Genomic DNA, 13,344 nt, shown 5'->3' with positions numbered 1-13,344 from the left:
TTGTCCTATGGGTAGATTCCTCATTACTCATCTCGTGACATCCTCGACCACACTCCTTGACTGTACTCTCCCTCCCACTCCTGCTACTCTCAACATCCACTAAGCCAAAATCGAATTGGTTTTTGGTTTAAGCCAGAAGGGTCATTCCCGCTCCGATCGCCAACACAGCCGCCATCGCGCCCCATACGCCCTTGAACCCCATCCCAGCCACCCTTTCGCCCGCTGCGCGCGATGAAGAAGCAGCAGCCGCGTTCCCAGCATTGGCTGATCCGCTCGAGCTGCCCCCTGCGGCGCTAGACCCGGCACTTCCGCTGCTTGCTGCGCCTGAGCCAGCTGAAGAGGCCGAAGCGGACGAGAAGGTCTGGGTACCGACAGCGGGCTGGAAGAAGGTGCTTCCGCCTGAGCCGGACATGATGCGGGTGGCGGTGTTGTTGGAGGAGGTCTCAATGTAGGCTTCGGACACTGAGGGATCAGCTTGGTCGTTACATATTGACAAAAAAGCTTACGAGGCTGGTTCATGCAGCTGATGATGCTCTTCAACTTGTACTTGGCGTCCTTGAGGGCCTGGGGAAGAATGTAACCGACAGCAAGGTCAACAGACTGCTGGTACAGGTCGTGCTCGAGGACGATGAACCCAGAATCGAGCTGGGGGACGTAGGTGTTGAGGATCTGGTTGAAGCGGGACAGGGAGGATTGACCGTTGGCAGTTCCACCTGGGATGTTCCAGTCGGTCTAATCGTCAGCTCCGTCCGAGACTAGGGCAGAGGATCAGGCTTACGGTGTCAAAGTTGGTCCGGGTACCGTTCGCGACGATAGACGTCCAAATGATCGGGGTCAATCCCATCTGGGCAGCAATAGCCCGAACACGGTCATCAATGTCTCCATAAGGCGGGCGGAAGGTGTTGGGCGTCACACCCGTAACGTCCTTGATGACCTTCTTGGTCCATCCGAGCTCGGCGACGATTTGCTCATTGGTCAATTTGGTAAGGTAGGGGTGCGACCAGGTGTGGACCGACAGCTGGTGGCCAGCCATGTATTCGGACTGGACCATCTGCGGGCGCGAGATGACGCGCGAGCCGACGAGGAAGAAGGTGGTGGTGAGGGACTGGGCATCAAGGTAGTCGAGGAGGAGAGGGGTGTAGGGGGAGGGTCCGTCGTCGTATGACAGTCCCCAGGTGTTCTTGTCGGGGCAAGCAGTGATATCGGTTGATCGGGCTGAGAGTCAGCTTGGCCCTCCACTGCAACTCGGAGACTCACTGCATCCACCGCATGTCCACCAACACCGGCCATCGGTGATAGCTCCTGGGGTACCGCCGCACTACATTGTCAGCTAGGGCCGAGATCGACAAGGGGTGGACGCACGGTTCCGTCAGTCTGGCTGTAGTTTGGGACCTTGCTGAAATCGATCTTGGACAACCATTCCTTGACCTGGGCGGAGTCTGTTGGTGGGAGAACATCCAGAGATGGGTAGTTGGCGGGAGAGATGGCGGTGACAGCTGGGAGGGCTGGTGCGCCAGAGATCCGGGTGGGCGACGAGCCGCCAGTGTACGTTGTGTCGAGCGCGACGGTGGCGTCTGTTGGAGCGCCAGAGGTGAGAGCGGAAAGGTTACTGTGGGGTCAGCAAAAGCTCAGCAGAAGATGAAGGCCGACGTACGGAATAGTGAAGCTGGGCACGGTCGTTAACGGAGTTTGGGGGATGTTTGGGTCGATAGACAGTGACACGGTCGACGCTGGGATCGCCTGGGTGACGGACGCAGTCACGGATCCCGCGGGCGCCGATGATGACTGCGCGAGCACAAAGGGGAGGAGAGCGAGGACGAGGGCGGTGCTTGAGGAAGGCATGGTGGGCGCAATAGTTTGCTTTTGAGAAGCGTAGTCGTGTAAAAGTTGGTGATAGACGCTGTACCTGGAAGATAGGTTGTGTTTATGGGCAGTCGTGAGAGGTGGAAGGACAATGTGAGATCTGAGACGGGGCGGGTCAAAGTGACGCGAGATAGGAGGTGGAAAGGTGGACGAAGGATAGATGGTACAAGTAGTCAAAGCTCTTGATATACTCTTGTGTCTGTGCTGCTTGTTGCTTTCACCCCAAACACAGTCAGTCGCCACCCACCCTTGACCTAAAGTGCATCGCCTTTTTACGCGTCACTCCACTCGACCCATCTACGGCCGATAGAGGGCTCAATATAAAACCACGTCGGCGCGAGTGGAGGCCAAAAATAGACATGATCGGTCTTCTCCGACGGAACGCGAGATTCCTGGCGAGTAAGTCGGCTTTGCGATATCGCCGACAGTGAGCGCCACACTGCTTTTGGCCGGGATTATATGTTATCGCCCGGTCTGCTTGGCTGCCGTCTGCCGCATCGGCGATCGCCGCTCCCCGATTTCGGGACCCTTTGCTGTGGCTCTGCGTGGATTGTATGAGGCAAACCTGAGTGCATAGACTAGTTAGCATATACCACTCTTCCAATCCACTTTGAATCACAATGGGGTCGACACGGTAAGCTCACAGCTTCCTGTATGGCGGCGCCGCGCAAGCTGACGTCCAGTCTCTACTCGAAAGGCCGGATCCTCGGACACAAGCGCGGAAAGAGGAACTCTCGGCCCAACCAGTCGTTGGTAGCCATTGAGGGTGTCGACTCGGCAGAGGCAGCGAGGTCTTACCTTGGAAAGGTGAGCTGACGCTGTGATTGGGAAAGGGAAGGGATGGAACAGCGGGATGGGATGGGTTGGGATGGGTGTATGGGGATCTGAGCAGAAGGACAAACTGCCGGAGGATGGAGGAGAGATGGTCGAGGAAAAAGAACAGAGGAGGTGGACGGCTAGTGTTGCTGGGCGGCCCTGCTGCCATCGCTGGCGATAGCAGACGTCCGTCCTTCTGGGGATGGCAGCTGCCGCATGGCTGGAGGAGTGCCGATTCAAGGGGACCACGCCGACCCATTTGCCATCCCATATTATCCCTGCATCCATCTTGTCCGTCTCCCGGAACTCTTTGCTGACAGCCAGCGTGTCGCATACGTCTACAAGGCAAAGCGCGAGATCAACGGGTCCCGCGTTCGGGTCATCTGGGGCCGTATCTCCCGCCCACACGGCGGTAACGGTGTCGTCAAGTCAAAGTTCAGCTCCAACCTCCCCGCACGCGTGTTCGGTGCTTCGTGCCGCATCGTAAGTCGCGCGTCCACATTGGGGATCGGAATCAGAGGGACTTCTGGATAGGATAGGAAGGGGAGGGAGGGATGTTGGGCTAGTAGGCGGAGCAGCTTTGTGTGTATAGGAGGACACGGGACTGGGTCTACGACGGGGAAGAGGGTGGAGCCCACCCATTTGGATGGGCGGCTGGAGAGAAACGGGGAGGGTGTGATTAAGGAATCGCTGGTTGTCAATGTCTGATCAAGGGAAATGCTGACCCCCCCAGATGCTCTACCCTTCCACCATTTAAATGACGGCTCGCGCGGCGTTCGAATGGGAGTTGGGATTCAGGGCTTGTCACGATAGAGCGACTTGGTATCATTACGATGTATCGAGTTTCTGAACACATCTGGGGGTGCTTGGGAAAGGCTGCATCGGGGAGTTGTGCTGTCAGAGTTTGGGAGGGTTGGGCGACGCGGGGAGGGGGCGGTGGATCCAAGCTGACTTGTTTTGCTTACTGATGGGCGCGCCACGGCAGACGAGGTGGGAAGTGTGCCCCTCACACGGTGACCTAGAGAAAGGAGCACATGGCATCCCAGAATCCCTCTGGATTGCCTGTACTAGCGAAACAGGCAGACGGATAGGACGGGGCAAGAAGGCGGGAAAAGGGCGACAACGGACTTGCTGCGAGCTGTGAAGAGGCTTGACGCTCCTGGTGTGACGATTCAGCAATCTCCCGGATCACATATCCTGTACTAGGTTGGATGCTGGCCTGTGAACTACATATATATGCGTTGATGGCTACCTAGTGCCACTTTCTGGTGAAGCCTGAGCGACCGTGGCATCCGTCGTCCTGCCGACTGGTGCGAGCGCCTCAAGCCGCAACTCCCTCCTCTCCCTTGAGTTTCCGCCTCTCCTTCTTCTCCCGCTTCTTCTGCGCCTTGATCTCCCTCTCCCTCGCGTCGAGATCTGTCCCGCCTACCGCCCCTGATGGAAGTGGCGAGGCGGTCGCAGATGTTGAAGTAGAGGCAGAGTTCAACGACAAATCGAGCTTGGCACGCTTTGCACCGCCGACCGGGGTACCAGGTTCCGATTTGACCGCCGCCGGCTTTGAGCGTTTCTTCTCGGACTTCACGCCTGTACTGGTCGGTACGGATCCTGAACCTGATGCCGATGCTAATGCCGAGGTGGTAGCGCGTAGCTGTTCCGCCGCGGTCGATGGTTTCCGCTTGTGCTTCTTCTCGCCCGAGGCAGACGCAGAAGGGATAGCGGGCTTGACGTCGATCACTGCCGAGCCGGGCGGTGGACCTGGTCGTGATGAGGAGGAGGAGGAAGGGCGAGCGGGGAGGTCGGGAGTGTAGTTTGCGGGCCGGACGAACCCTGCTGCGGTGGTGTGAGGTGCGTCCCGAGGAGGCTGTTGGGGTTTTGGATTCCGCTAAGATGGTGTCAACAGCTGAGCGGGCTGAGATGAAAGATCTGGGATTCTGCTGGATGATCATGGGACAAGAAGGCTGGCTCACTTTTGGTATATGAGCCGGTCTGGACGCATCGTCCCCCTCTCTTTGCTTCCCAGCCTGTTTTGAACCTCGCGCAGACTCCTCCTCTCTGCGCCCTCCCCGCCTCTTATCTCCACCCTCATCCGCCTCACCATCCTTCACGTCCTCCTCTTCGTCTTCCTTCGCAGCCTCCCCGAACCCTCCGAAGGCCATTCTCCCACCTCCACCCGTCATTGTCCTCCCTGTCCTACTCGGCCCCGCCTCCGCTTCCGCCTCCCCTGCGCCCAGAAAGGGGAGATATGAGCTTTCAAACCTCACTCTCCCCTCTCCCTCTTCTCCCACTCTGCCTAGACTCAGATCCTCCATATCATCCCGGCTCGCAAGATAGTCAGAGCGCGAGTTCCCAATAAACCTTGGACGACGGGGGAGGACCCAGCGCGCCTGCGCTTCTTGTTCCACCTGGATACCGACGATAGGGGCGAGCGAGGACGGCTCATTCTGCGTCGACTGGAATTGCGATGGAGGGGCCGTCTGGGTGTATTGTGTAGATTGAGTAGATTGGGTTGCTTGAGACGGAGTAGACTGGGAGCCGGGGGTGTATGGTCCAGAAGGGGCAGAGGCGGAAGGGCGAGAAGGGGTCGATGTGGATCCACTTGATGCGGCGGCGGTCTGGGCGTTTCGGGCCGCTGCGCGCTGCATGAACTTTAGGTTCAGGGTGGAGGAGGAGAGCGACATCTTGTAAACGATGCGCTAGGACTAAGAAGGAGGTGAGGCGATGGTGTTGCTGATCGATGATCAAGAAGGAGGGTTAGGGTGAATGGGAGCAGAAGTTGGTCGTTGAGAATTCTTCGATCCAGTTGGATGCCGTAATTTAAGGCACACCAGCCAAAATGACCACAGCTTGGCCAACTGCTCTGCACTTGCCTTACGTCCTTCGCACACAGCATCCACTGCAATCTCCAACATGGCGCATGCACCCATCAACGAAGGCGTACCAGCTCCAGGCAACTCAGACGCGCCACTCCGAACTCAGCTCCTGTCGAACCTGACCACCCAAACGCACCTCCTCTCCACCCTCTTCACCCTTCTCGCCTCCCCTCCCCCCTCTTCCTCTGCATCCAGCGAAACGATCCAGACGCTCTACTCTAGTCTTCTTCACTCGACGTATGATCTCGAAGGGCTAGTGGACGAGGCGTACGCGCACCAAGAGGCCTATGCGCGTCTGATGGCGCTCAAGGAAGAGGCGAAGGGGTTGGAGGGGGAAGTAAGGGGAGCATTGAGGGCTTTGGAAGGTGGGGTGGGGGAGCTGGAGGGAATGGTGAGGGAGGGGAGGAAGGTCAGGGAGAGTATTGAACGGTCAGAGAATGGTATGTCTATCTCTTTGACAAGATGGGAGTGGCTGGGCGATGGATAGTCTCAGCTGACTCGTCAGAACCCCTCTCCTCCTCGACTCTGCTAGCTACCGCCCAGAACCTCGCCTCTCACTCCTCTGCGCCTATCTCTGCTCTCTTAGCCCCGCAGGACCAAGCGCAGTATATGCCCTGGCCAACGGAGGGTGCGATGCGCGCGGGGTTGTTGTTCATGATGGGAGGGAGTATGAGTGGGGTTGGGGATCTTGGGAAGATTGGGGATGGTACGTCCTCCCGTTTCCCTTTCTTCCTAACCTGCTGCTCTTGTCCGGTCAGCCAAGAAGGACTGCGCTGATATGCCAGAAATCGTCGACGCGAGCAAGATGGACGTTGATCCCGTTCAACCTCAACATCAGGCGGTCCACGAGGAGGATACTCGGCGGTATGACCCCAATGCCGTCTTCCAGCTCGAACTCAACTCGGACTCGGAAGAGGACGACTGAGCGCTTAGCGCGGCGCAAGTGCAGCGATACTCCTCATTGGACCGCTTCGTTCGTCCTTCCAGATCGGTCGCTCGGTGCTACCGCCCTCCTCCACATCTGCCTGTCCTGGAGAGAGGTACGTCCGTCATCCTTGCCTCGATCACCGGGGAAAGCCAGCGGGCCACTCATCCTTATACGGCGTCACATCAGCAGAGGCCGGGCCTATCTCAGTAAGATACCGTAAGCGAGGTGAGGAATGAGGCGCATAATCAGACGTCATTTTGGCGGGACGGCGTGTGATGATAAGGAGGAGTGTAAGGGAGAGTCTATGGCGATTTCATACCATACACAAGTCATTACAGCTACATCCCGCATCAATTCTCTCCCCCTCCCCTCTAGGTCTTGCTCGACGCCGTATCCTCACTCGTCTTGCTGTTGGCGCGCCTTTGTCCACAATCACACGCTGCCTCAGTTTCGAGGAATCTCGTTAGCGCCTCGTGTACAGGTATGACCGTAGACAGCAAGAGCCCAACATTGGCCCCTCGCCCTCGGATGTCCCCCTCGACGATGGCTGCCTTGGTCGCGGCATCCGATGCTTCGGCTTCTTCCTCGCGGGTCCGTCCGGAATCGCAGTCGGGACTGTCGGGCCTGTCGGGATTGTCAAAAGGCTTCAGATCATCAGACAGGCGAGCTGACAGGCGGCCAACGTATGTCCGAAGCCACTGCATCTGGTCCAACAGCTCGTGAGCCATCAAACGCGCGGAGAATTTGGCAACGCCGACATCGGCGGGCGGCTGAAGGGCGAAGAGAATGTTCTGTTGAAGATTCGGGTTCACGTGCTCGGTATCGTTGTTCAGCTGCGCCGTGAAGTCATCAGTCTCGGGACTGGTCGGACATCCGAACAGATCATCCAGCGCCCCGCGAACCTTCTTCACCTCGGACTTGAGCTGCGTGAGCCGCTCCTCTTCCGTCATGACGGTCCAAGCCTCACTGTTGCCGGTCGCCCAAGTGGTGCCAATTTCCCTCAGATGTGAGTAGTAAGCGGACAGGCACGCGTGAGAGTCCGCGAGTATGTCACGGACTCTGCCGAAGGACTCGGTGTTGATCTTGTTGCTGAAGGGAGATCTCGAGGTCGCGGCAGCTGTGGGAGCAGAGGCAAGAGCGGAGGACATGTTGTATCGGTGGAGCTTGAGCTTGAGTGGTGTAGCGCTGTTGGGTAGCAGGTACTCGTAGTAAAGGAAAATGGTGAGGCGACGATAAGGGGAAAAGGGCGAACCAAGGAAACTGCGCGTCCTCATGCCACCGCTGAGACGTGCGTGCGGTCCTCGAAAGGCCAACCTTTCACAGCCCCGTGCTCACGACGCCATCCGTGTATCACCTGTCTGGCATATCAAAGGTGGAATGATCGTCATTCACATCGCTCCAGATTCGCCACACTCGCCATGTAGAGTAGGCAGTCGAGCAGCAGGAAGCTCCTGGACGGCCCTAGCAGCTGCGCCATCACCCCGAGCTTTTGCCAACCGGCTTGCCACAGCCAGCTTTGGAGGAAGGAGCTCTGCGTCATCCCTTACAGACCGGGGGCAGTACCAGATGTCGCTGACATGGGCCATATTGTGAAGACGACATCCGAGGCGAAGCGGAAAGGGAGCGCGGCGGACAGTATATACATGACACGTCAAGCAGAACATCTTGTAATTACAATTATGCTGTGCCTCATCCTGGAGTTCTGAACGAAACAATGAAAGATCCCCTCAACCTTCCGCTGATCTGTAAGGATACCTCGGTCATCGCGCCTAGGTCCGCCTGGCCCACGCCACGCCCTGTCTTCCTTAGTCGTCAAGGTCCATCACGGCCGATGGGTCCTCGACGACCGCTCCTCCCTCGGAGGACTGGTACACCTTGATCCTCTCGAGCACCGTCTCCGCCGCTCCCAGAAGCCTTGAAACTCTCTCACCTCGCCCTCGAACGGCCAGCATTTCACCATCGATCTCCACGAGATCGTCAAGTGTGCGATGGTCTCCAGCGGCAAACTCCCTGTCCTTCAGATCGAAAGAGAGATAGTCGATGCGACAGCGAAGCTCCTTGATCGCATGCGACAGCTGGTCCGTCATGTCAATCGCTGTCAACTTGGCGGCCTCCAGACTGTCCACCTGCGACAGGGTGCCGCCGCGGGACTCTTGGTCCGAGACATAGGCCCCCATCGTGTATCCGGAGAAGCCAAACGATGCGGTACCTGACTAAGCGATGAAGAGCTTGTTCAGCTCTCCACGAATGATCTCGGCTTGTGTTGCGAAGTCGGCGAGCCGGTGAACACGCTTGGGACCGGGCAGGGTGTCGGAGGTGGCGATGCCGCGGTCCGGGGCTTGGCTGGCGATCTCATCGTGAGGTCCGGCCATGTATCGCTGAGGCAGCTCGAGGGATGCATATGCCTTGTCGAGAGAGTCGATGTTGGTGATCACTGCACAGTGCAACGGGGAAGGCCGAGTCATGGTGGTAGAAGAGGAGGCAGAGGGTGGGGACATGTTGAGCGGTATGACTGTCTTGAGGTGGTATGAGTACGGTTGTGCTTGGTGGCGAAGATCCAGAATAGAGTATTAAGTCGAGGGGCAAGGGAAACACAAAGAGGGGGCCTGCTTAAGTATCCAGGGAGACGGCCTGCCTGTCATTGCGAACCTTTGACGACCCCCTATCCAAACGTGTATCAGCGCGAGATAAGGCCCATCAAAGGGAGGAGATCCTCCACCGACCTCGATCACCACAAAAACGGGACAGCTGATGAGAGCGGTCCCTTGGACGCGGCTACGCGGGGATGCTCAGCGATGTGGCAGTCTTGAAGGAGCAGGGCACAGTAGTGGTCAGTGGTCAGCTCTACGCCATTCCACACGTAATGAGGACTGCATATCATGAGCGCTCGGATAAGCCGCCATATAACCCGCCGTACTAGACGCTTCGTGCCGCGATGGACCATCAGTCCGTCAGATCCAGATCAGCGTCGTGAACATTGTCGTGCATGAAGACCAAATCGTACAGATCCATCGAATCCCAAGCATCCCCGAACACCCAACTCCGCTGACGCCTACCAGTTCCGCAGCATCTCCTTGGACAGCGGCTCCGTCTCCACCTCGTACTCGACCTCGACCTGTGGCCTCTTCTTGCTCGCCGAGGGCCCCTTCTTGCTCGTCGTGGGTGGCTGCTTCCGCTTCGTACCCACCGATGGGCCCGCTTTGGGTCTTGCGGCCGCCTTTGGCGCGTCGTCCCCTTCTCCATCTTCGTCGTCGTCATCTCCGACGTCCAGGTCTGATGGGAAGTCCCTTCCTGAGCCCTCCTGCATCATCAGCTCCGACCTTCTCCCTTCCAGAGATTCAACAAAGCTCACCTCGCTCATGTAATCCTCCATATCATCCCCCGACTCATCCTCACTATCCACTATCTCCCTCCCGCCCCACACATCCTCCTCATCCCCACTCTCCCCTTCCTCTCCATCCTCCCCATCGTCCGACTCATCCTCATCATACAAACTTTCATCATCCACCATCTCCTCCTCTTCCTCCATCTCCATCTCGCCCTCCAGCTCCCTCTCCTTGCCCTTCTCCTTACGCCGGTCCATGTCGAGCACTTGGCGCCATACGTCCTCGTTGACATTCATCGGAGCGTCTCCGTACGCCTTGGACCGGAGTCGCTCGAGAAGCTCCTTTTCGATGGATTTTTCGAGGTGCGCCGCCGCAAGGGCTTTGCGCTCCCGCGTGGTCTCGCGCCGGTCGAGCTTCTTTTTGATACCGACCATTTTGGGTCTGGATGTCAGCTGAAGCTAATTGGGTTGCGAGGAAGTTGACTTACTGCTGTGCCATGCGTAATCTCCGCATCTTCATCAAGTACTGCGTAATCTTGGTGATCCTCTGCTTGCATTTATGCGTGATAAAGTTGGGCCAGTAGATGAGTTCCGAGTCGATCTGTGGAATCAGCTGGGACCTGTCTTCGTCCAGCACTGGGCAGCTGAATGTAATGCCGAACGTACCTGCTCCAGCGCCTTCTCATAGTTATTGCTCAACCGTACCCTCTCCCACATATTCGCAGGCGTATGCGCCCGCTCAATCGTTTTCATGTACAAATACAACACACCTTGAATCTTCAGCTTTCCGGTCTGAGCCACAGCGACCAAGCAGCACTCAGCTCACCCTCTTTCTCGCGGACGGTGGCATAGCGCGAGTTGGCCAAAGGGCAGGACTGGCGCGTACAGAAACCGGTAAGGTTGTATTCGTTCCGGCAGAAGTTTTGAGTGACGGTTCTGACTATGTGAGCTTGCTGCACGTCATCCTGGCAGTCTGCTAGCTCACTTGACTTTGTAAGAGCAGAACCTGTCTGTCAGCTTTGAACCTTTAAGATGTGCCGAGGAGAGAAGCAAGACGTACTGATGGTTGATGACCTGCCAAATGACCTCGTCGGACTGTCAATGATCAGCTTTCGGCCAGATGACGGGACCAGAACAGCTGTTGCTTCCATACGTACCTGCATGACGGCTAGTGTATCCTTGCTATAGGTTGTATAAGGTGTAGTGCAAGGTGGACTTGGTGGACTGGAAATTAAATTCTTTGCAGCTTCGCTTGGCTGTGGCGGCGATCTCCGTGAGAAGGAATGTGGCGATCACGCAAGCTCTCCTCAACGCGCACAACCTAAAGCTTGGACACTATACATCTGCCTTCAATTTCTCACTCAGCATGTCCCTCCACAGCATCCTCTCGCAGCCCAGCACAAGTCGTACGGGTGCACTCCTCGCTCGCCGTAAGCTCGCTCCTCCTCGATTGCTACTGGTCGGGACATAGCTCACCAATTAGGCCTCGCACATCCTCGCCTCCCTACTTTCGCCCCTGCTCTCGCCGCCTCGCGTCCCTTCTCGTCGACAAGACGTACCGAGACGTCACATTTCGACACGCACCTTTTCGTTCAGCGGCTGGAGAAGCAGGGGTTGAATCGGACCCAGGCGGAAGGGGTAATGACGGTCTTAGCGGAGGTGGTGGATGAGAGTATCAAGGGGATGGAGGCTGCGCTCGTTAGCAAGGCAGAGCAGGAGAAGGTGGGTTAAACTCTCCGGACTGATGGATCTCATCAAAGATCCTCTGGAACAAAAGAGTGGAGTTTGGGTCGGACGTGATCGAGGCAGTGGTGGAGAATCTCGTCCTGCGTGACAGGGATGCTATCCCAAACATGTTCAGCGCTAATCTCCCAGGAACGCTACACCCAGAAAGTCGACTTCGCAGCCCTCAAAGCCGAACTTCAACTACACGAAAAGAACGATCTCACCCTAATGAAGGCGGAGAATGATCGTCTCCTCGCCGATGTCGAGAAGCTCAAACAGCGGCTCCGCGAGGAGGTAACGCGGACACAAGCGGGCGTGAGGCTGGATCTGAACTTGGAGAAGGGGAGGATAAGGGACGAGAGCAGCCAGCAAGAGCTCAAGATCAAGGAGGTGGATACGCGGATCGAGAGTGAGATTGCGGGGCTCAGGACGCAGATTGAGCAGGCCAAATTCAGTATCCTGCAGTACCTGGTCGGTGTGGCGACGGGTAGCGGGGCATTGTTGCTTGCGTACATGAGGATGATGGTGCGTTGTTCTGCACCTGTTGGCCAAGGTATGGAGCTGACCGATGTAGAGATGATGCATGTGTGGGGAGCTGGAGTCGGACGAGGTTCTTCTGAGATCAGCATGTATGGTATCTACTGCGGCCGTGGCTTCCTGGCTGAGCAAATTGACTCGTGGACATCGCAACTTATTGAGTATCTTGTAAACTAGTTCATGGGAGTCGCCTCAAGTCCGGTCTGACAATTGAGCCTCAATCCAAGTTGACTCCCTTACCAAGCATCAACCACGCTTCTCAAGATCCATCCTTTGTACCGTTAAGCCAGCCGCGTAGACCCCTGATGCCGCCGAAATAGCCTATCCGATTGAGTATCTTTCAGATGTCGCCGGACCCAGGCGTTTGTCAGTACAAGTAAGCATCCTCCTCGGCAGGCACAGCAAACAGATCTGTCAAGCACGGCACGCAGATGCATCCCTCTGAACGTGCGCAAGCGCCTAGCCCAAAAGAAGACACACATCTCTCCTGCGTCCTGCAAATCCTCCATGACATCCGACCCGTCGCAAGCTCTAGGCTTACGAAGCGGGGGGAGCGCCAGCACCACGGCCGACACCGCCGAACCGCTAGAGAGTTAGCTCAAGCAATGAAATGCTTAGGGAACTTTTAGCTTACCGGCCTGTACTCGGCACCGGCACCCTCCTTGCCCTCAGCACCAGCGTCGTCCCTGCGCCTGTACTCCCTGTCGCCACGGGGGGCACGGTACGCACCGTCGCCACCGCCAGTGCGAGCACCAGCACCACCAGCCGGGCGAGTCGCGGGGCGGGCGGGCTTGAGGTGGGTCTGGGGCACAATCTCCGAGGGGAGGTGGAGGTACTCGCGGAGGTAGGCGAGACCCTCGTCGGTGAGGGTGTAGTAGTACCATTGCCAGCTGAACTGGGTCTTGACGAAGCCGCGCGAGGTGAGCGACTGCATGGCCTTGACGACCTCGAGGTTGCGCACGGTGGGCATGTCGGGGTGCGCGGGACGGTTGAAGTCCTTGGGGGCGACAAGGACACCCTCCTTGAACAGGGCCTCGTAGATCTGCCCGTCAGCACAAGCCCCTTTCCTTCTGACGAGAAACATACGGTGCGGCGGTTCTCCTTGGTGATGATCATGTTGACAACTAGACTCGAGGTTTAAATCGGGTAATAGTTATAAGGATTGCTTTTGCTTGAAATGCCGCTGACTGGAAATATCAGCTCAAAAGTTCCTTTCTCGGCCATTTCTGGCCGTATCTTCGAGCTTGGAAGCGTGGACAGTAGCTAACCTTCGGCCTGTA

The 13,344-nt window shown here is 57.3% G+C and overlaps 9 protein-coding genes across 9 annotated transcripts; 3 read left to right on the top strand and 6 right to left on the bottom strand.

Annotated features, from left to right (window-relative positions):
• Nucleotides 1–127: 127 nt before the first annotated feature.
• On the bottom strand, nucleotides 128–1,842 carry MKK02DRAFT_37340 (uncharacterized protein; the record flags this gene model as incomplete). The annotated part of the gene is made up of 6 exons (XM_053089628.1): nucleotides 128–462; nucleotides 507–732; nucleotides 779–1,215; nucleotides 1,258–1,318; nucleotides 1,363–1,609; nucleotides 1,655–1,842. The coding sequence occupies 6 exons, from the start codon at nucleotides 1,840–1,842 to the stop codon at nucleotides 128–130; spliced, it is 1,494 nt and encodes a 497-aa protein (XP_052946748.1).
• Nucleotides 1,843–2,483: 641 nt separating this feature from the next.
• On the top strand, nucleotides 2,484–3,436 carry MKK02DRAFT_45677 (ribosomal protein L35A; the record flags this gene model as incomplete). The annotated part of the gene is made up of 4 exons (XM_053093549.1): nucleotides 2,484–2,497; nucleotides 2,547–2,670; nucleotides 3,004–3,162; nucleotides 3,413–3,436. 4 exons carry the CDS (start codon nucleotides 2,484–2,486, stop codon nucleotides 3,434–3,436), a joined length of 321 nt encoding a protein of 106 aa, XP_052946747.1.
• A 564-nt stretch (nucleotides 3,437–4,000) lies between these two features.
• Nucleotides 4,001–5,357, bottom strand: MKK02DRAFT_45676 (uncharacterized protein; the record flags this gene model as incomplete). Its single annotated transcript, XM_053093548.1, has 2 exons — nucleotides 4,001–4,561; nucleotides 4,647–5,357. 2 exons carry the CDS (start codon nucleotides 5,355–5,357, stop codon nucleotides 4,001–4,003), a joined length of 1,272 nt encoding a protein of 423 aa, XP_052946746.1.
• A 229-nt stretch (nucleotides 5,358–5,586) lies between these two features.
• MKK02DRAFT_45675 (vitamin-D-receptor interacting mediator subunit 4-domain-containing protein) lies at nucleotides 5,587–6,474 on the top strand (the record flags this gene model as incomplete). Its single annotated transcript, XM_053093547.1, has 3 exons — nucleotides 5,587–5,989; nucleotides 6,055–6,255; nucleotides 6,335–6,474. The coding sequence occupies 3 exons, from the start codon at nucleotides 5,587–5,589 to the stop codon at nucleotides 6,472–6,474; spliced, it is 744 nt and encodes a 247-aa protein (XP_052946745.1).
• Nucleotides 6,475–6,848: 374 nt separating this feature from the next.
• Nucleotides 6,849–8,063, bottom strand: MKK02DRAFT_34037 (uncharacterized protein; the record flags this gene model as incomplete). Its single annotated transcript, XM_053088841.1, has 2 exons — nucleotides 6,849–7,662; nucleotides 7,870–8,063. The coding sequence occupies 2 exons, from the start codon at nucleotides 8,061–8,063 to the stop codon at nucleotides 6,849–6,851; spliced, it is 1,008 nt and encodes a 335-aa protein (XP_052946744.1).
• A 219-nt stretch (nucleotides 8,064–8,282) lies between these two features.
• MKK02DRAFT_45673 (uncharacterized protein) lies at nucleotides 8,283–8,975 on the bottom strand (the record flags this gene model as incomplete). Its single annotated transcript, XM_053093546.1, has 2 exons — nucleotides 8,283–8,686; nucleotides 8,723–8,975. 2 exons carry the CDS (start codon nucleotides 8,973–8,975, stop codon nucleotides 8,283–8,285), a joined length of 657 nt encoding a protein of 218 aa, XP_052946743.1.
• A 554-nt stretch (nucleotides 8,976–9,529) lies between these two features.
• On the bottom strand, nucleotides 9,530–10,965 carry MKK02DRAFT_45672 (ribosomal L28e protein family-domain-containing protein; the record flags this gene model as incomplete). Its single annotated transcript, XM_053093545.1, has 8 exons — nucleotides 9,530–9,778; nucleotides 9,830–10,244; nucleotides 10,291–10,403; nucleotides 10,469–10,572; nucleotides 10,629–10,738; nucleotides 10,788–10,808; nucleotides 10,863–10,897; nucleotides 10,960–10,965. The coding sequence occupies 8 exons, from the start codon at nucleotides 10,963–10,965 to the stop codon at nucleotides 9,530–9,532; spliced, it is 1,053 nt and encodes a 350-aa protein (XP_052946742.1).
• Nucleotides 10,966–11,168: 203 nt separating this feature from the next.
• MKK02DRAFT_45671 (putative mitochondrion protein) lies at nucleotides 11,169–12,147 on the top strand (the record flags this gene model as incomplete). Its single annotated transcript, XM_053093544.1, has 4 exons — nucleotides 11,169–11,232; nucleotides 11,286–11,524; nucleotides 11,678–12,036; nucleotides 12,102–12,147. The coding sequence occupies 4 exons, from the start codon at nucleotides 11,169–11,171 to the stop codon at nucleotides 12,145–12,147; spliced, it is 708 nt and encodes a 235-aa protein (XP_052946741.1).
• A 454-nt stretch (nucleotides 12,148–12,601) lies between these two features.
• MKK02DRAFT_37337 (Plectin/S10 domain-containing protein) lies at nucleotides 12,602–13,180 on the bottom strand (the record flags this gene model as incomplete). The annotated part of the gene is made up of 3 exons (XM_053089627.1): nucleotides 12,602–12,649; nucleotides 12,699–13,106; nucleotides 13,151–13,180. The coding sequence occupies 3 exons, from the start codon at nucleotides 13,178–13,180 to the stop codon at nucleotides 12,602–12,604; spliced, it is 486 nt and encodes a 161-aa protein (XP_052946740.1).
• Between the last annotated feature and the right edge of the window lie 164 nt (nucleotides 13,181–13,344).

This window comes from Dioszegia hungarica (genome assembly GCF_025882075.1).
Source record: "Dioszegia hungarica strain PDD-24b-2 chromosome Unknown MKK02contig_8, whole genome shotgun sequence".
In the NCBI taxonomy this organism is placed as follows: domain Eukaryota; kingdom Fungi; phylum Basidiomycota; class Tremellomycetes; order Tremellales; family Bulleribasidiaceae; genus Dioszegia; species Dioszegia hungarica.
The sequence above is the reverse complement of the archived record's forward strand: the minus strand, read 5'-3'. Positions and strand labels throughout refer to the sequence as shown.